This window comes from Oncorhynchus masou, chromosome 32 (genome assembly GCF_036934945.1).
Source record: "Oncorhynchus masou masou isolate Uvic2021 chromosome 32, UVic_Omas_1.1, whole genome shotgun sequence".
Taxonomy (NCBI): Eukaryota; Metazoa; Chordata; class Actinopteri; order Salmoniformes; family Salmonidae; genus Oncorhynchus; species Oncorhynchus masou.
The window spans coordinates 55,615,198-55,637,016 of NC_088243.1; the positions used below are offsets into that span (position 1 = coordinate 55,615,198).

Here is a 21,819-nt window from a genome sequence, read left to right on the forward strand (position 1 = left end):
CCAGAAGGCATTTCCAAAAGAATGCGTGTGTGACATACGCCTAGTTTCCTGAAACTGGTCACAAATGAACTTTTAACAATGCACACCTGTTAATTTAAATGAATTCCAGGTGACTACCTCATGAAGCTGGTTGAGAGAATGCCAAGAGTGTGCAAAGCTGTTGTCAAGGCAATGGGTGGCTACTTTGAAGAATCTCAAATATAAAACATATTTTGATTTGGTTTTTTGATTACTACATGATTCCATATGTGTTATTTTATGTCTTCACTATTATTCTACAATGTAGAATATAGTAAAAATAAAGAAAAACCCTTTAATGAGTAGGTGTGTCCAAAATTTCTGGTACTGTATGTTACATGCCTCAAACTGAAAAGTTTCAGCAGATAATAAACCTGAATTAACAGGGTAAAATGGTGAGACGGAAAAACGTTAGCAGTGTACAGTAGTAGGCATTCTCCAAAATTCAAGAAGAAACCTCTAAGACTTCAGGATCCCACTAAGCTCATCACTAAGGTAAGGACCCTGGGACTAAATCCCTCCATCTGCAACTGGATCCTGGACTTCCTGACGGTCCGCCCCTAGGTGGTAAGGGTAGGTAACAACACATCCGCCAAGCTGATCCTCAACACGGGGGCCCTCAGGGGTGCCTGCTCAGCCGCCTCCTGCTTCCCCCCTCATGACTGCACAGCCAGGCACGACTCCAACGCCATCATTACGTTTGCTGATGACACAACAGTGGTAGGACTGATCACCGACAACAACGAGACAGCCTATAGGGAGTAGGTCAGAGACCTGACCGTGTGGTGCAAGGACAACAACCTCTCACTCAACTTGATCAAAACAAAGGAAACGATTGTGGACTACAGCAAAAGGAGGACTGAGCACGCCCCCCATTCTCATCAACAGGGCTGTAGTGGAGCATGTTGAGAGCTTCAAGTTCCTTAGCGTCCACATCACCAACAAACTAACGTTTTCCAAGCACACCAAGACAGTCGTGAAGAGGGCACGACAAAGCCTATTCCCCCCCAGGAGACTGAAAAGATTTGGCATGGGTTTCCCAGATCCTCAAAAGGTTCTACAACTGCACCATCGAGAGCATCCTGACTGGTTGCATCACTGCCCGGTATGGTAACTGCTCGGCCTCGGACCGCAAGGCACTACAGAGGGTAGTGCGTATGGCCCAGTACATCACTGGGGCCAAGCTTCCTGTCATCCAGGACAACAACCACCCATGCCACTGCCTGTTCATCCCGCTATCATCCAGAAGGCAGAATCAGGAGATAGGTTGGAGAAGGTCAGTACAGGTGCATCAAAGCTGGGACCGAGAGACTGAAAAACAGCTTCTATCTCAAGGCCATCAGACTGTTAAACAGTCATCACTAACATTGTGGCTGCTGCCAACATACTGACTCAAATCTCTAGCCACTTTAATAATTAAAAATTGGATGTAATAAATGTATCACTAGTCATTTTAAACAATGCCACTTTATATAATGTTTACATACCCTACATTACTCATCTCATATGTATATACTGTACTCTATATCATCTACTGCATCTTGCCTATGCCGTTCGGCCATCTCTCATCCATATATTTAAATGTACATATTCTTATTCTTTCCTTTACACTTGTGTGTAGAAGGTAGTTGTTTTGAAATTGTTAGATTACTTGTCAGATATTACTGCATGGTCGGGAACTAGAGGCACAAGCATTTCGCTACACTTGCATTAAAATCTGTTAACCATGTGTATGTGACCAATAAAATTTGATTTGATTTATTGAGCTTGCCAGTGGTAACCCACAAATGCTGATGCTCCAGATACCCAACTAGTCTAAAGAAGGCCAGTTTTATCTCTTCTTTAATCAGGACAACAGTTGTCAGCTGTGCTAACATAATTGTAAAAGGGTTTTCTAATGATCAATTAGCCTTTTGAAATGATAAGCTTGGATTAGCTAACACAATGTGCCATTGGACTACAGGAGTGATGGTTGCTGATAATGGGCCTATTTGGAACGGTAGTCCATATGTTAGGCTTAGTGAAGGGTAGATCGGAGTTTAGTGCATAGAAGGTTACTGAGTGAGACAAGGGGAAGTGCATAAAATTCATAAGGAGGGAGGCAAAGGGCAAAAGGCTAGTTTCAGTTCTTGATAAGGCACGCCAGCTGTGGAACTAGGGAGGAGCAAGGAATTTTGGCTTGAGGTCAAGTCAACAGATGAAGTGAGAAGAAACCTCTGGGAGGGGGGCCATATAGGCCCGCCACAACGACTCTCCTACTACAGTCCTATCTCACACACATACATTTCCACGCTCAAAGGTTCTAGCACCAGGCAGGGCCATGACTACACCAGTGAGAGGAGACAATTAAGTTCCTGCCTAGCAGGAAAAAAAATATTCTGATTGGCTGGGCCTGGATGCACCCCTGTCCATTCATGTGAAATAAATAGATCAGGGCCAAGTGGATTTATTTAAATGTTATATATGTTGAACAAAAATATAAACATAATATGCATCAATTTCAAAGATTTTACTGAGTTAAAGTTCATAGAAGGAAATCAGCCAATTTAATTAAATTAATGATATATAAACAGTACCAGTCAAATTTTGAACACACCTACTCATCCAAGGGTTTTAAGTGTGCCTTGACATTCACTCAACCAGCTTCACCTGGAATGCTTTTCCAACAGTCTTGAAAGATATGCTGAGCACTTGTTGGCTGCTTTTCCTTCACTCTGCGGTCCAACTCATCCCAGACCATCTCAATTGGTTTGGGGCGGCAGAGTAGCCTAGTGGTTAGAGCGTTGGAGTAGTAACCGAAAGGTTGCAAGTTCAAATCCCCAAGCTGACAAGGTACAAATCTGTCGTTCTGCCCCTGAACAGGCAGTTAACCGACTGTTCCTAGGCTGTCATTGAAAATAAGAATTTGTTCTTAACTGACTTGCCTAGTAAAATAAAGGTAAAATAAAAAAAGTACAAAAATTGGGTTGAGGTCTGGTGATTGTGGGGGCCAGGTCATCTGATGTTGCAACATCACTATCCTTCTTTGTCAAATAGCCCTTACAAAGCCTGGAGGTGTGTTTTGCGTCAATGTCCTGTTGAAAAACAAATGATAGTCCCGCTATCATTAGTGCAAACCAGATGGGATGGTGTATCACTGCAGAAAGCTGTGGTAGCATTGCTTGTTAGGTGTGCCTTGAATTCTAAATAAATCACAGACAGTGTCACCAGAAAAGCACTCCCACACCATAACACCTCTTCCTCCATGCTTCATGGTGGGATGCACACATGCAGAGATCATTCACCTACTCTGTGACATGGCGGTTAGAACCAAAAATCTCAAATTTGGAGGTGTGTCAAAACTTTTGACTGGTACTGTAGAGGTATATTGCTTGTAATTGATATAAGTATTTAGTATTTTTAAGTAAATTGTTACGGCTGGATTGTTTTAAAAACCCAAGAATGTTGTAGTTCCATCAGACTCGCGAACATTGGGTGAATAACAAAAACATGAACACCACACAAGGGTTAAATAATCAATACTGACACTGTGAAATGGAAGTGAATCTGTTTAAACACTTCCTTTCCTGTAGAACATAGCTACCTACAAACACAATACAGTAGCTAGAGTGTTCAAGCAGCTTTAGTGACCATTTAAATAAGATTGTGGCACAACAAACCCCCCATTAAAACACAGAGCAGTGTTCTGTGTGGAAGGTGGGATGTTGATGCTCAGTAACACAGAGAAGGCTGATTATGGAAAATATGACTTGAACATTTACAACTCAGAGGGGATGCTTCTGAACACAAGACAAATAGACCAACTCCTGGTTACTGAAGGTATAGAACTTCGAAACACTTTATTTGGATAGTCACCAATAGATGGTTTATAGATGTTAAACTAACTGTCAACAAACAATTTAACTAACTAACTACCCACTAACTCTAACTATCACTAGCCCTAACCTTAACCAATACCTAACCTTCATGACTGTTTTAGAGAATGAAATAATAGCTGTCTTTTCTCATTCCTCGACAGACCCAGTGTCTCCTCCTCAGCTGTCCTCTGAAAAATATATAACAAAACATATTTGATGAATAGGTACCAAATCCCATATAAACACATTGAATAACACATCCATGAAGGTTAAAAAAAAAAATCATGAGCAATACATTTTTGAATTGTCTGCCCTGTATATCTAGGAGATATAAGAAAGCACAGGAAATACTTGTGTGGTTTTGACACATATTTTACCCCTTTTTTGGGGTAGACACAAAACTACCTCCATACAAAAATGTTCTTAACCGGTACCGGTTGGTTACCTTCAGACAAGTCCTGTGAAACGTGTGGGAAACGTAGAGCAAAACAGAGAACACCATCATGTTTGGTATTAACTTGACTTGTTTGTGAGAATCTCATCTATCAATGGAGTGGTCATATTAGTTTATAGGCCAAACCGTTCGGACACTAAACCCGGTTTTGGTGAGAATACCAATGTTCCGGATGTCTCATTGTCTGACAAATACCGCTGTAGCTCGGCCACCTTCCACTGCGGATGTGGAAGACTGCCATAGGCCGATGTGGTGGATGGAAACGCTGCCCATTTAAAAAACAGATATCTCTAGCTTAAACTGACGGCTTTTGATGGGGCTTTTGTTTATTATGTTACTTACATTGGCTCACCTGTGCGTCAATAGACTCTAGGGGGTTTAAAACATAAAGGTTTAAATCACCTCACATGTGATTCAGATATATTGATTCAAATACATTCTGAAAGACAGCCTGAATCACTTTTTTCTACATTTTTAGGGTCTTTTAGATTAGGATTCTCTGTCGTTAATGTTAAAAAATAACAACTGCAAGTGATTGCCGAATATTGTGTAGAAGTCTTCCACTCGAAATCTGAAATGTCAAGGACAAGAAAAAATAAATCAATTCAACCACATATAACTAAGCTCCGTATTTAGTCACCATCAAAAATCCTGTCTTTACCCACTGTCTATTAACTTTTTACATAATTGTCTAAAAAGCTGTCTGTTCTTCTTCATCCTCCGCCCCAGTGTCCCCTCCTCAGCTGTCCTCTCAGTGTCTGTCCCATGGAGAGATGAGGGTGTCCTGCTCCTCTGAGGGTGACGCTCCCCAATACAGCTGAACTCTGGATGGACAGATGCCGAGAGACAGTGAGGACTGTCCTTGTTACGGAAGAAGCACCATCACTCCGAGGAAAGGCCCGCCTGCAGCTCTTACCTGCACCATCAGGAACCAGATCAGAAGTGTTGACATCGGAAAGACAATGTCACCTTATCTAGGTAAGCTGTAGCCTTCTGTAACAGTCAGCACTATTTGTATTATCATTCAATTAGAAGCATGAAGAATATAATGACCATCATTATTGTTATCGTCAGAAACCGACCTGTTAGCAAAAATCATGTTAAATACGGCAGTTTTCATCTAGGATGCTGTATGATTCCTGTTTGTTACTTTATTATATATTTTCCCAGTGGGGCAAAGATATCAGACTGGATGATCACCACTGGATGTCCCCATCAGCAAGACAATCATGCAAACATCTCAGATGAAGTCGCTCTCTTTTGCTCCGTCCAGGGTACCAGAGGACGCAATGGAGGCTTAATGTGGGTAAATCGGCTTTTCGATGTTGTGCTTAATTGTATTTCAAACAACTGTGTACTACTACATGCTCTGTCATTTTATCTTGTCTTAATTCATCAATTATTTGTTCATTTTTTTTGTTGGAGGTTATTTTTTTTTTTGTGCATGTTTTCTTATCCAGAATAGAGTATTTTTTTTCACCTAAATAAACGCATGTTCAGATCACAAATGCAACTGAAAGTAGGCCACTATCGTTTGGCAGGTGGTAAACATTATATTTAGCTGACTCAGTACAACGCTCATTATTGTATTTTTGGTATTTAGAGGAAGATAGCCCTCTAGTGGCTTACATATTGTGTTCCAGTCTGTTCGTGCTGTGTAGCCACTCATCTCTGTGTTTGTTCATTTTTATGACAAGTATCTCATGTTTGCCTCGGTGTGGCGCAGTCGGTAGAGTATGGTGCTTACAATGCCAAGGTTGTAGGTTCAATTCCAAAGGGGGACCAGTACTAAAATGTATGTACTCTGGATAAGACTGTCTGCTAAATCACTAAAATGGAAATAACTATAGAATAACATATACTGTATTATGGGACCAGCCTAGCATGAAGAGGCATCATCCCTTCTTTAGCAATTGCATCCAGAGGAACATATCTGACCTATCACAAGACTTTCTGTGGTCTTTCTCATTAATTGATGACTTTTTCTTTGTTCAAAAATGATATAGACACCAATTTTTCAAATGTGTTTTTTTTTCATCAGAAATGATTCACATGTGTGTAAAATATTAATGATCTCAGATTTTTCTTGATTCATAGATTTCATAAAATGTTTATTTTTATTTTTTTTGCAAAGCGATATATACTGTATCCGTGGTTTAGCTGGAATGGAATCTTTGTATGCTGTATATTTGACTGTGGTTGTCTCACTTAAGATGAATGCACTTACTGTAAATTGCACTTGTTCACTATAAGTCACTCTGGATAACATCATCTGCTAAATTACTAAACTGTAAATGTTTAACATACAAATCTCTTCTTACTATATTGAATATAGATGTCACAAATATATAATTTGCACAGTTCTTTATTAAACATGTAGTTATTTGTTGCATTTGACTGTGTAAAACATAGCAGTACAATTTCTTATCTGAGAGTAGATATATAGTATTTTGCACTAAAACATTATTATTTGTCTCAATGAACTGAAACCATCAAGTGATTTTTAGTCATTGAAAAACCCCATGCATGCCATGATCATATAGTGAAAAAAGACACCAATCTCTTTCATAAGTTCTTTCAACAATAAAGGTTTGGGCAAAATGTCACAAAGTGAAATGGTGTTAATAAAGTTTTAGCAAAGGATTTACACTTATCATCACTATCAACAAAACAGCTATTTCTTTCTATCCTCAGGCATGGTGACCTCCTATAATGCTACACAGAACATGTCGTGTTACGGAGCTCTGGGAGGAACTGTCTATCTCCAGCTGATGAATGATGCCACAGGATCCAAACTCAAATTCAAAAAAGACCCCACTGGTGCAAGTACAGAGATATTCAAAATAAAACAAAACAAAACAAAATAATCCATGAATTCATTAAAGCAAGACCAGAGTTCTTCATCAATAACGGGGCATTTCAAATAAATAACATAGAGAGGAGTGATCCTGCTGAATACTGTTTTGAAATCTTTAATTCAGATACTTGGAGACCAGAGGAGTACCACTGATCATTGGAGGTCAGGATCTTAAAAAACTCACATCTATTTGCCAAATAAGAATATTCCAAAGAAGCCAAATGCAATTTATATTGAAAGATTGAACGTTGTCATGCATGATTTGTGAGGGACTGTGTCAAATTAATTATAAATCTCTGAACACATGTTTTTGGGGGGTTAAATACACCTTTGAAGGCTTACCCACAGTAACCCTCATGTGTGGTCTACAGCTTATCATGAGATACTCTACCTCAAGTGAGAAAAACCTTGAAACTTCCTTAATATTAGATTTGGGGCACCAGCTGTTGTTTACGAATACACACAGACCGTCACCTCTTGTCTTACCGGAGGCAGATGTTCTATCTTGCCATTGCAGCGTACATCCCGCCAGCTGTATTTTATCAATGTCGTCGTTCAGCCATGACTCGGTGAAACATTTGCTACTGCAGATTTTAATGTCCCGTTGGTAGGATATTCGTTATTGTAGCTCGTCTATTTTGTTATCCAATGATTGTACTTTGGCAAATAGGACTGATACTGGTACTGTTACTGTAACAAATTATATTATTCATTTTCCCATATTACTGTTTATATTTCATGAAATTCACTACTGAGGGTACATTCTTTACCTAAATAAATAACCCAACAACTGTCTACATTTGTCATATTCTCTGTTACTGATTGAATGTTTTATTTATTGATGCATTATTAATTTTTTTACAAACTCTCTCAACAAGGTTATTGTGCAGTAGTAAACGTTTGTCATTCACTGCAGAAATGTGTGATTGAAAGGATAGACATCTCGTGTGTCCTCTATGGAAGACTGGTTCCTTTTTCGTTTTCCGTTCCTATTTGGCATCTAATGAACAAACCCAATTCATCACGGTTTGAGCACCCAGGAAGTGCTCTATAAGTGCAGTCCATTATGATGTATTGTTATTCTGTCTAGCTTCAACCCAAAAGGTATCAGTTCCAACCGGTCGATGACATCAATGAGTCACAAACAACCATTTGGGAAGCATTGGAATTTGAGTCTGCGTGTCCTCTCTGTTTCACTTTGTATTTCTCTCACCTGTCCTCCTCTCCCTCTCTCATTATCTCGCTCTCTCACTCTCTCTCCTTCATGCATTTTTTATAATGTCACAATCTTAGCTGGACTGAAAAATACAAGTTGTATTGTGAAGAAGGTAATGTGTTAGTTTCAGTGATGAAAAGCTTGTACAGTATGTTAGAGCTGACCACTGCCCTGACAAAGCGAACAAGGTGTAATTTTCTCAGGCGCTAACATTTCTTTACACTTAAAAGTACACTCTTAGAGGTAGAAGCCTTCTGAATTCCATGTAGAACCCTCTGTAGAAAGGGAACAGTCGAAGAACCCTTTTAGGTTCTCGATATAACCTATTTGTCTGAGAGTGTAGACTCACTTAGCACTTTTGTACAACTCTGATATTACACATCAAGAGACATGAATAAAGCCAGCCTGGCTGTTTATGTAGTGAACAAGTGAAACTTTGATGAGGCTGTTCCTCTTTCCTCTGTTTCAGAACCTATTAATAATTTATTTTGCTTGTCAACAACTAAGTGAATTCTAATGATTGACGAGGACAGCTGGAGTGTCTGTCATACCACCTTTGCATAGGTTTTTGTTTATGTTGTAAATTGTCAAGTTATGGAAATTCAGCACTGAATGGAAAACAGAGGATTTTGTTACAGTATAGGATATCTTCATTTGTTAACTTGAGCCCTGTGGTGTGAAGAGACATGAAGGCTCTGTTTGGACTGTTGGTGATGTTAGCAGCAGTGTCTCATGGTAAGAAGTTTCTTGATGTGTTGATTTCCTTCTTGTTTTACGCATGCTATACAGTAAGGAGCCTTGTTAATATCATGTGGACCGTGAACCACGAGCTCAAAGCTCTTTGTGTTATACTGCAGGCTACTCAGAATCACTTTTGTCAAATGAATCCCTCTCATAATGACTAATGACAGATACAGAGACAATATTCAAAACACTGCAAAAGACAATTGTCTCGTTATTTATTGTCCTGTGATAATTATAACTGACTGGGGTACTGTTATGTTTTTTAATACCTTGATGTCATTGGTTTGGTTACACCGTTGCTTGTATTCTCATCCATAAAATTAATCCTTAAAACTAGGACAGTGATAGTCAGTCACTACAGTGTCTATTTTCCTCTTGATTTTCAGGCATGGAGACCCCCTGTGATGCTACACTGGATGGAGCTCAGTGTTATGGAACTCTGGGAGGAACTGTCTTTCTCCAGCTGATACACGATGTAAGTGGAGTCCCTGACATATCATTAAAAACCGAATCCAATGATGCTGCTAAAATTATACTCAAAATTAGAAACAAACCCCCCAAAATAGTGAAAATCCACAAATCCATTGAAACCAGAGCACACTGCTTTATCAACAACGGGACGTTTAGGATAGAAAACACAGAAAGGAATGATTCTGCTGAATATAGACTAGACACATTTAATGCAGATGGGGAAACATTAGGGACCAGGAAACTACAACTGTTTATTGAAGGTAGAGTAAATAGAAAACCTTTTCTCATATTGACAAATACTCATTATTAACTATAACTATAATGACCTGACTGCAAAAGCTTCTGTGGCTTTCTACATTTACATTTAAGTCATTTAGCAGACGCTCTTATCCAGAGCGACTTACAAATTTCTACTTCTAGAAGAAGTGTTGTTTTCTCATTTGTTTGTGCGAAAGTCTGCAGATGTCTTCAGATGTCGATTCTTCTTCCTCCACAGCCCCAGTGTCCCCTCCTCAGCTGTCCTCTCAGTGTCTGACCCATGGAGAGATGAGGGTGTCCTGCTCCTCTGAGGGGGACGGTCCCCAGTACAGCTGGTCTCTGGACGGACACCCACTGAGAGACACTGAGGCCTCTCCTGGTGACAAGACAAACACCATTACACTGAAGAGAGGCCAGTCTGGAGATCTCACCTGCACCGTCAAAAACAACATCAACAGTGTTACTGTGAGCAAAATAATCTCCCCCTGTGAGGGTAAGCTACTGTTTAATAAATGTTGTTAATCAAATATATTATGAAACACAATATCAGTGATTATAATAATGATGATGATAAATCTTTATCAATGGACATTGAACTATTAAGAAAGCACTATCCATTTGCCAGTGTTCAATTCAGATACATATAAGATCCCTGTTTATTTGATCATATGCAGGGATTATGTATGTTAACTGCACTTCCAACGGGACAAAGATATCAGAGTGGGTGATTGCCACTGGTAATACCCTGTGTATTGAGCTTACAACAGTGGCACACACAACTGTGACAAATGCCTTCACCAGTCAAACAGAGGCAACCAAAGGTAAGTGACCTGACAATCTAGTGACCTCCACTCTAAATCATCCCACTCTAAATCTTTATCATACTATATTATAATTATTTGTAGCGCTATTTTTAGTGCACTGTTTAAACTTGTTGTCCTATTTTTTGTCCGCCATCAACTTTAATGGAATTTCCTCAAATTACTAAAGGACCCATTGTGACATCATGACTTCCAAAATTATATTCCATTCACTCGAAACAATGTCACTTTTGACCTGACTCAGCTACTTTGACCACTCCCAACAATTTAGACGATAGACTTAGAAAGTGTATGAAATATAAGTTTGCTTCTGTGCTTTTCAAATTTGAAATCAGAACAGAATTATCTTCTGCCCATCAAATGAAACAGCTGTTTTAGTAATCGCGTCAACCACATTTCCTCTCAGCTTTTCCAAGTAACTGACATTTTGATCACTTTTCCATCAAGTTAGAATACAGATTTGAGCATATGACTGCTCCGCCTAATTCTCTGCTATTCAAATCTGAAATCAGAACATAATGATATTCTACCGATCAAATTATACAGTTGTTATAGTAATAACATCAACTACTTTTTGTGTCGACTTTTACAGACAACTGACATTTTGACCACTTTCACAACAATTTAGACAAACACTTGGAGCCAATGAAATCTTAATCTACTTCTCTGCTTTTCAAATCTCAAATCTGAACACTTTTTCCACTACCACAAAAATAATTTCAAACAGCTAAAGCAAGTCCCACAATTTACTATCTAGTTATCATTAATATGAATGATGGATTTCATGGCCTTTTATGTAGTAACAGTGGTGGAAATGAAACAACTTTCATGTTACAATGAAACAACCTTCATGCTTATATGTTGTTCTGTCTCTGTTTCCTCTGTTTTACCCAGAGATCATAGGGATGGTAGCAGTGTCTCTGGCAGGTGTAGTCCTTGTCCTAGTGGTGGTGTTGGCAGTTTACTGTGTCCAGAAGAAAAAGAAACCTCCAAAGACTTCAGGTTAGAGGATATTTAGCTGTAGCTCTTCATTTTTAGTACTACAATATCAAATCAAAGCCCCGAATACAACAGGTGTAGACCTTACAGTGAAATGCTTACTTACGAGCCCCCAACCAACAGTGCATTTTCAAAAAACAGTCAGTCTTGCCAGTGAAATAATAAGATGCAATCTGTCTGACTCTCTCTCTCTCTCCCGCTCTCTCTCTCTCTCTCTCTCTCTCTCTCTCTCTCTCTCTTTCTCTCTCTCTCTCTTTCTCTCTCTCTTCTACACAGTTCATGTTGACAGTCAGGATGTGGAATACGCGAATGTCAGGACACTGAAGAAGCAGATGAGACTGCAGGAAAGAAAGGTGGAGTACAGACAGGTGAAAATCACTGAGGCTCCCCAGCAGCCATTGGAGGTGTTTGGACAGAATAAAACATTAGAGGGTCCCCGGGGGAAGGTAGGCACACCTGAGGAGGAGGACTGTGTGTACGCCAGGGTACGCAAAGGCCAGTGAGCAAGATACTGTCTAGATTCAATATAACAGAAGGAGGCTGATTTATAGGAAAGTACAACGCAGTGTCCATCTTTCTATTTGCATATCATCCCTAACAGGTATTGCATATCTTACAGATTTTGTCCAATTATTACTAGATTCATGTTTTCAAAGGTGGTCATTACTTAATTTGCAATATGTACACCAAGTCTTAAAGAACAACCAAGTTAAATCATTTGACGAACTAAGTTCAGACTTCCATTTGCCAAAGTCAGATTTCTTTAGCTATTTACAACTAAGATACTATTTAGTGAAACACCCCAAATAGGTAAATACAAAGGGTGAGTACTCTCCCATAGAAAAACTCAATAATCAGAAAATGGCAACTAGTAGTCAACAAATAAAACTGCACCAATATGTTGATATCATGGCACTGCGCAATACTCTGCAAACTAAGAGCAATTGGGAACCTGAACTTGGGGAGAACATTAAAAATTAAACTTGGGAGGCAATACCCAATACCATTTGGGGTACTTTCTAACTCCAGACACAATGGTGAAGATAAGTAAAGAAACAACCAGTGAATACTGGAGAAAATGTGGGGAATTGTTCACAAACTACCCACTTATTTTGGGATCTTGTTCCAGAATGATGAACTTCTGGAATTATGTTTTTGACTTTGTTAACAATATGTTTAAATGCTTCCTGGCAAAGGACCCAACGAGTATTACAAAATGCCTATCTATTGATTATACTCCTGTCTGCAGCAAATAAATGTATTACAGCACATTTGTTAAATAAGGACATTCATACTATGAAAGAGTGGAATTGTAGAGTGAAATGAATGTATTTCATGTAGAATAAAATTACAAATAGATATATCTGAAAAAAGATGGGAACCGCTCCTTGTAAATAACATTGTGTAGACTTAAGACTCATTAGTCTTGAAGCAAACAAACATATGCTGAATGTGATTACTAATTTTTGCTTTTCTTTTTTCAAATTGTATTTCCTTTTGATGCTTACGGTGCCTTCAGAACATTTTACAGCCTGAATTTAAAATTGATTCAATTGAGATTTTGCTTACTCACAATAATGTCAAAGTGGAATTGTGTTTTTTTTATGTTTACAAATGAATAAAAACTGAAAATCAGAAATGTCTTGAGGCAGTAAGTTTTCAAGCCTTTTGTTATAGAATGCACAAATAAGTTCAGGAGTAAAATGTTCTTTAACAAGTCACCTATGTATGCAATAGTAGAGTGGCAAAGAAATTAACTTCATATCCTCGAATACAAAGTGTTATGTGTGGGGCAAATCCAACACAACACATAAATGAGTATCACTCTTCATATTTTTAAAAATGGTGGTGGCTGCATCAGGTTATGGGTATGTTTGTTATCGGCAAGGACTAGGGAGTTTTTTAGAATAAAAAGAAACGGAATAGAGCTAAGCACAGGCAAAATCCTAGAGGAAAACCTGGTTCTGTCTGCTTTCCAACATACACTGGGATACAAATTCACATTTCAGCAGGACAATAACCTAAAACATAAGGCCAAATATACACTGGAGTTGCTTACCAAGATGACATGATATGTTCCTGAATGGTCTAGTTACTGTCTTAACTTAAATTGGATTGAAAATCTACGACACGACTTGAAAACAGCTGTCTTGCAATGATCGACAACCACCTTTACATAGCTGGAAGAACTTTTAAAATAATAATGTGTAAATATTTTCCTACCCAGGTGTGCAAAGCTCTTACAGACTTACCCAGAAAGACTCACAGCTGTAATCACTGCCAAAGGTGATTCTAACGTGTATTGACTCAGGGGTGTGAATACAGGGGTGCAAAAATAAATGAGATATTTCAATAAATTTGCAACAATTTCTAAAAACATTTTTTCACGTCATTATTGGGTATTGTGTGTAGATGGGTGAGAGGAAATATCAAGGCTCAGGATAAGACCAGATGCAGACAGTTTGAATAACAGACGTTTATCATACAACAGGAGGCAGGCAAACGACAGGTCAAGGGCAGGCAGAGGTTGGTAGTCCAGGGCAGAGTAAGGTACAGAGTGGCAGGCAGGCTCAGGGCAGGCAGAGGTTAGTAATCCAGGGCAGTGGCGAAAGGTACAGAATGGCAGGCAGGCTCAGGGTCAGGGCAGTGATCAAAACCGGGATAACTAGTAAACAGGCTTGTGATCAAAACCGACAAGGTGAAGTGCAGAAAGCTAATATTCTGTTCCTAAGGAGGGAGGCAAAGTACAACAGGCTAGTTTCAGTTCTTGATAAGGAGCGAGGAATTCGGCTCGAGGTCAAGTCAAAAGATGAAATGAGTAGAAACCTCTGGGAGGAGGGACAGGGGGGCCCACCACAACGACTCTCCTACAACAGTCCTATCTCACACACATACATTTCCCTGCCCACAAAGGTTCTAGCACCAGGCAGGGCCATGACTACACCAGTGAGAGGAAACAATTAAGATCCTGCCTAGCAACAGAGATGTATTGGCTGTCAAGATGTGTAAGGAGTTGACCCCGCCTAGTAGGAGGTTATAAATAGATGTGCTTGTCTAATCATGCTTGGTTTGAGTTTTTCCTAGTTGTCCGTTTGAGTTTTTACTCTGTTTGCTTAGAACCTAACAATACACATATTTAGCACGTTATTGCAGGTGTAGAGAAATGATTGGGTTCCTAATTCCAACAGTGCAGTAATATCGAACAATACAAAACAATACACACAAAAATAAAAAGTAAAAAATGGAATTAAGAAATATAGAAATATTAGAATGAACATATATTGGAGTCCGGAGTATAAATATATACACCCTGAACAAAAATATAAACACAACATTTCTCTCACATGTTGTGCACAAATTCATTTACATCCTTGTTAGTGAGCTTTTCTCCATTGCCAAGATAATCCATCCACCTGACATGTGTGGCATATCAAGAAGCTGATTATACAGCATGATCATTATACAGGTTCACCTTGTGCTGGCAACAATAAAAGACCACGTTAAAATGTGCAGTTTCGTCACACAACAGAATGCCACATATGTCTCAAGTTTTGAGGAAGCGTGCAATTCACATGCTGACTGCAGGAATGTCCACCAGAGCTAATAATTGAATGTTAATTTCTCTACAATAAGCTGCCTTCAAAGTTGTTTTAGAGAATTTGGCAGTGTGTCCAACCGGCCTTACAACGGCAGACCACATGTAAACCGGCCAGCCTAGGGCCTCCACATCTGACTTCTTCACCTGCGGGATCATCTGAGGGGGGGTGGGGGGTGTGCTGAGGAGAATGTCTGTCTGGAATAAAGCTATTTTTGGGGGAAAAACTCATTCTGATTGGCTGGGCCTGACTCTCCAGTGGGTGCACACCTGCCGGTGCACCCCTGCCGGTGCACCCCTGCCCAGTCATGTGAAATAAATAGATTAGGGCCTAAAGAATGTATTATGTATATATGTTGAACAATAATATAAATGCAATATGCAACAATTTCAAAGATTTTACTGAGTTATAGTTCATAGAAGGAAATCACTCAATTTAAATCAATTCAATATATACAGTAACAGTCAAAAGGTTGGACACACCTACTCATTCCAAGATTTTTCTATATTTTTACATTGTCGAATAATAGGGAAGACATCTAAACTATGAAATAACACATATGGAATCATATAGTAACCGAAAAAGTGTTAACCAAATCAAAATATTTTTTTTTACTTGAGATTCTTCAAAGTAGCCACTGTTTGCCTTGATGACAGCTTTGCACACTCTTGTCATTCTCTCAACCAGCGTCATGAGGTAGTCACCGAGAATGCATTTCAATTTACAGGTGTGCCATGTTAAAAGTTCATTTGTGGAATTTCTATCGTTCATAATGCATTTGAGCCAGTCAGTTGTGTTGTGACAAGGTATATAGAAGATAGCCCTATTTGGTAAAAGACCAAGTCCAGATTATGGCAAGAACAGCTCAAATAAGCAAAGAGAAACGACAGAGGATTGAAAAAAAAAGATTTGTCCATCACAATTCTGACTTTTGCTGACTTTGCGCTTCCCTATTTATCAAGCAATGCATGAGAAACTAAGAGTTGGCCTAGACTTTACATAGAGAAGCTAAATGGGGTGTTCTGTTTGTGTAAAAAACCTCAGTAAACATTCAGCTAATCAAAAATGTGTTCCCTGTGATAAAAGAAGCCATGACACAAGTGTAATGTCTAATGTCTTATTTAAAAGGTGTTACAGATATTTATCTTGGGAAGAAATCCTCAATATGGGCTCCCGAGTGATACATGAGCTCCCGGGTGGCACAGCGGTCTACGGCACTACATTTCAGTGCTTGAGGAGTCACAACAGACACCCTGGTTCGATTCCAGGCTGTATCACAACCGGCCGTGATTATTAGTCCCATAGGGCAGTGCACAGTTGGCCCAGCATCATCTGGGTTTGGCTGGTGTAGGCCATCATTGTAAATACAAATTTGTTCTTAACTGACTTGCCTAGTTAAAAAAAGTTTAAAAATCTATATATAATTAATACACTTCTCAGGGAAATGTATTCATGCAGAGGTCAATATGATGCCATGCCATATCCAATACACAGCTCTGCCAATCCATGCCATTATTGATACACAGCCAGAGGGCCACAACTGTTTAAAATATATTTATTTTAATCTTCATCAATCGAAGTCATTGGCTCCTCATAGTGAAAAGAAACGGAGCCATCTCCTCGGCCTGGAAGTCTGCATTCTTCATCCCACTGGTCTGAGCTTGGAATCGTTCCGTATCTCACCCTCTGTTGCGTCATTGACCTCTCCAGTGACCTAGTTATCAATCCTCTCATACACGGAATCAAACGACATTCACACAGAACCAAAACACTCATACAGGTGAAAGTGGCCCTCAACACAGTGATTATGACAATTTTCCATTTCCCAAACATACTGCCAAACCAATTTGTAAGAGAATTATCCACCCCTGAGTTCTCTGCTAATTCGTGAGCTAATGTGGTTAACCTCTTTGAACTCTAGGGGAGTATTTCATTTTTGGATAAAAAAACGTTCCCGTTTTAAACAAGATATTTTGTCACGGAAAGATGCTCGACTATGCATATAATTGACAGCTTTGGAAAGAAAACACTCTGACGTTTCCAAAACTGCAAAGATATTATCTATGAGTGCCACAGAACTGATGCTACAGGCGAAACCAAGATGAAACTTCAAACAGGAAATGAGCAAAATCTTTGAAGCGCTGTTTTCCAATGTCTCCTTATATGGCTGTGAATGCGCAAGGAGAGAGCCCACAATTTCTGCCGTTTCCCCAAGGTGTCTGCAACATTGTGACGTGTTTGTAGGCATATCATTGGAAGATTGACCGTAAGAGACCACATTTACCAGGTGTCCGCCCGGTGTCCTGCGTCGAAATTGGTGCGTAAACCTCAGCTGCAAGTATTTTTCTATTTAATTCAGAGAAGAAAGCAGACTTCCACGAACGATATATCAATGAAGAGATATGTGAAAAACACCTTGAGGATTGATTCTAAACAATGTTTTCCATGTTTCAGTCGATATTATGGAGTTAATTTGGAAAAAAGTTTGGCGTTTTGGTGACTGAATTTTCGGTGTTTTTTGGTAGCCAAAAGTGATGTACAAAACGGAGCATTTTTCTCCTACACAAACAATCTTTCAGGAAAAACTGAACATTTGCTATCTAACTGAGAGTCTCCTCATTGAAAACATCTGAAGTTCTTCAAAGGTAAATGATTTTATTTGAACGCTTTTCTGGTTTTTGTGAAAATGTTGCCCGCTAAATGCTACGCTAAATGCTACGCTAGCTATCAATACTCTTACACAAATGCTTGTTTTGCTATGGTTCAAAAGCATATTTTGAAAATCTGAGATGACAGTGTTGTTAAGAAAAGGCTAAGCTTGAGAGCTAGCACATTCATTTAATTTCATTTGCGATTTTCATAAATAGTTAACGTTACGTTATGCTAATGAGCTTGAGGCTATAACTGGATACAGGTTTTTTTCATAGCCAAACGTGAACAAAACGGAGCGATTTGTCCTACACAAATAATATTTTTTGAAAAACTGAACATTTGCTATCTAACTGAGAGTCTCATTGAAAACATCTGAAGTTCTTCAAAGGTAAATTATTTTATTTGAATGCTTTTCTTGTTTTTGTGAAAATGTTGCTGGCTGAATTCTAGGCTTATAGCTATGCTAGCTATCAATATTCTAACACAAATGCTTGTTTAGCTATGGTTGAAAAGCATATTTTCAAAATCTGAGATGACAGTGTTGTTAACAAAAGTCTAAGCTTGAGAGCAAATATATTTATTTCATTTCATTTGCGATTTTCATGAATAGTTACCGTTGCGTTATGCTAATGAGCTTGAGGCTATAAATAGGATCCCGAATCCGGGATTGCTCGACGCAAGAAGTTAAACCAGCCAGGGTCTTGGTCATTGATCCGTCTGGAGCTGTGTTATTAAAAAATAAATGTACAGCAATGATCCCCAATCATTCTACATACCCTGCCCTTTTCTGCCAATTGACATAGCGAGTGTCAATCTTTTTTACCAGGTCATGGGGGAGGTGGCAGATAATTGGTCAGAGAACCCCTATACTGCATCCCCAGTCTCATTCACAAATCTCTGTTGCTTATAATAGATGTCATTAATCCAATCCACATTTTTATTTATTGTCAACCACCAAAATAATGTAGTGGTAAAGTCTTCACCTATTTGATTCATAGCTTTGTATTAATCTGGAACTTCCATGAGGATGCCAATAGCATCCATCTAGACTCCCATCCTGGTCAAAACTCCTCCTGTGCCTACTTTAGCCTCCTATAACTGGCCACTGATGACTAACTCAAACTTATTGGACCAATAACCCCAGGTGCAAGTTCTTGACCACCCTTTCTGGTAGTTTCTGACGTATGCGTCTCTTGCTGGTACGAGCCCACCCTACATCACTTATAGGTGCTGTGAGGTTAAGAATTGTCTCCTGTACTTCCAAACCTAAGTCAGTCACATTAATTATTACCTTTCAGCCATTCAAATCCTCTAAGTTCTCGGTGCCATTTTTGTATCTGTAACACTGGTACTCATCAGAAGTTAAAGTGAACCGAGGTGGGTTGGCCGAGTACTTTAATCTGGCCATCCCAATCCCTGTACAGTTATTATCAGATATGTATGTGTGTGGATGCCAGGATGATTTTCCTCATAGACAAACAGCAAATAAGAGTATATTTTATTTTTCAGCAATATCTCAAGATGTGTCATCGAGGGAGATGGACTGCAAATTAGTAAGTAAGTCGATTTTAATATCTGATACATTTTTGTTATGCAATTACAAAAAAATCCAACATTCTTTAAACATTATTTAAAATAACTAAATCATTACTGCTATCATGAAGTAAATACATGCAAGGCTTTGTGACATATTACATGACTGAAACAAGGAACATTTGAACACCACGCAACCATGTGGTAAAACAGTTTTACAAAGAAAGAAATGTGGTTAAGAAAAAAGGAAGTTCTAGTTCATGGAAACAGACAGTAGGCCTATGTGCTTACTCTAAAGTGTGAACATGCAAAACAAAGCTGTAACATGATTCAACATGGCTGTCGTCTGTATCAACTCTGGGTCTGTCAAGGTTGTGTCCCTTTTTTTGTTGTTTTTTGTTGTTTGAATTTTACCCATTTTTCTCCCCAATTTCGTGGTATCCAATGGTTTTAGTAGCTACTATCTTGTCTCATCGCTACAACTCCCGTACGGGCTCGGGAGAGACGAAGGGAGACAAAGGTTGAAAGTCATGCGTCCTCCGACTGATTCTTAACACAGCGCGCATCCAACCCGGAATCCAGCCACACCAATGTGTCAGAGGAAACACTGTGCATCTGGCAACCTTGGTTAGCGTGCACTGCGCCCAGACCGCCACAGGAGTCGCTGGTGCGCGATGGGACAAGGATAACCCTACCGGCCAAGCCCTCCCTAAGGAGAATTTGAAAGGAGAATTTCTTTCCCAGTGTCCGTTGGAAAGCAGACTAAACACAGGTTTTCCTCTAGGATTTTGTCTGTGCTTAGCTCCATTACATTTCTTTTTATCATAAAAAAGTCCCTAGTCCTTGCCGATGACAAACAAGCATACCCATACCATGATGTAGCCAACACCATGCCTGAAAATATAAAGAGTGTTACTCAGTGATGTGTTGTGTTGGATTTTCTCCAAACATAAGGCTTTGTATTCAAGACATAGAGTTTAAAAAATTGCCACTTGTTTTGCTGTTCTACTTTAGTGGCTTATTGCAAACAGAATGCATGTTTTGGAATATTTTTAGTCTGTACAGGCTTCCTTCTTTTCACTCTGCCATTTAGGTTAGTATTGTGGAGTATTTTGGTATTTGGTATTTTATTAGGATCCCCATTAGCTGTCGCAAAAGCAGCAGCTGCTCCTCCTGGGGTCCACACAAAACATAAAACATAATACAGAATGGCATAATACAGAACATAAATAAACAATAACAACTCAAGGACAGAACTGCATACATTTTTTAAAGGCACACATAGCCTACATATCAATGCATACACAAACTACAGTATCTAGGTTACTCTGTGTAGTAACTACAATGTTGTTGATCCATCCTCAGTTGTTTCCTATCACAGCCATTCAACTCTATAACTGTTTTAAAGTCACCATTGGCCTCATGGTAAAATCCCTGAGTGGTTTCCTTAATCTCTGGCAACTGAGTTAGGAAGGACGCCTGTATCTTTGTAGTGTCTGGGTGTATTTATACACCATCCGAAGTGTAATTAATAACTTCATCATGCTCAAAGAGATTATCATTTGTTTTTCAACAAAACCTCCAGGCTGTGAACGGCTAATTGACCAAGAAGGAGAGTAATGGATTGCTGCATCAGATGACCTGGCCTCCACAGTCACCTGACCTCAACCCAATTGTGATGGTTTGGGATGAGTTGGACCACAGAGTGAAGGATAAGCAGCCAACAAGTGCTCAGCATATGTGGGAACTCTTTCAAGACTGTTGGGAAATCATTCAAGGTGAAGCTGGTTGAGAGAATCTCAAGAGTGTGCAAAGCTATCAAGGCAAAGGGTGGGTACTTTGAAGAATCAAACATATAAAATATGTTTTGATTTGTTTAAAAAATGTTGGTTACTACCTGATTCCATATGTGTTATTTCATAGTTCTGATGTCTTCACTATTATTCTACAATGTAGAAAATAGTAAAAATAAAGAAAAACTCTTCAATGAGTAGGTGTAGCCAAACTTTTGACTGGTACTGTATTTGTTTGCAGTTTATTTTATGGTGATATTTTCCATGAAATACATTTATTTCACTCTACAAGTCCACTCTTCCATAGTATGAATGTCCTTATTTAACCAAAGTGCTGTAATACATGTATTTGCTGCAGACAAGAGGATATTCAATAGATAGGCATTTGGTAACCGTTCAGGGATTAGTCCAAGTAGGGCACTCTTTGGGTCCTTTGCCAGGGAGCATTTAAATACATTGTTTACAAAGTCAAAAACATAATTCAAGAAGTGTATTATTGTATAACAAGACCCAACAGTATGTAGATAGTTTCCGAATAATTCCCCACATT

At 39.1% G+C, this 21,819-nt stretch overlaps 1 protein-coding gene and 1 long non-coding RNA gene across 2 annotated transcripts; both read left to right on the plus strand.

Moving 5' to 3' along the window:
• The first annotated feature begins 4,725 nt into the window (after window positions 1-4,725).
• LOC135527029 (uncharacterized) lies at window positions 4,726-7,973 on the plus strand. Its single transcript, XR_010453392.1, has 3 exons — window positions 4,726-5,307; window positions 5,500-5,631; window positions 7,024-7,973. It is a non-coding gene; the product is annotated as an uncharacterized LOC135527029 (long non-coding RNA).
• An 869-nt stretch (window positions 7,974-8,842) lies between these two features.
• LOC135526240 (uncharacterized) lies at window positions 8,843-14,050 on the plus strand. Its single transcript, XM_064954424.1, has 6 exons — window positions 8,843-9,137; window positions 9,533-9,621; window positions 10,114-10,368; window positions 10,550-10,696; window positions 11,591-11,698; window positions 11,972-14,050. The coding sequence occupies exons 3-6, from the start codon at window positions 10,164-10,166 to the stop codon at window positions 12,196-12,198; spliced, it is 687 nt and encodes a 228-aa protein (XP_064810496.1). The 5' UTR covers window positions 8,843-9,137; window positions 9,533-9,621; window positions 10,114-10,163; the 3' UTR covers window positions 12,199-14,050.
• Window positions 14,051-21,819: the final 7,769 nt, after the last annotated feature.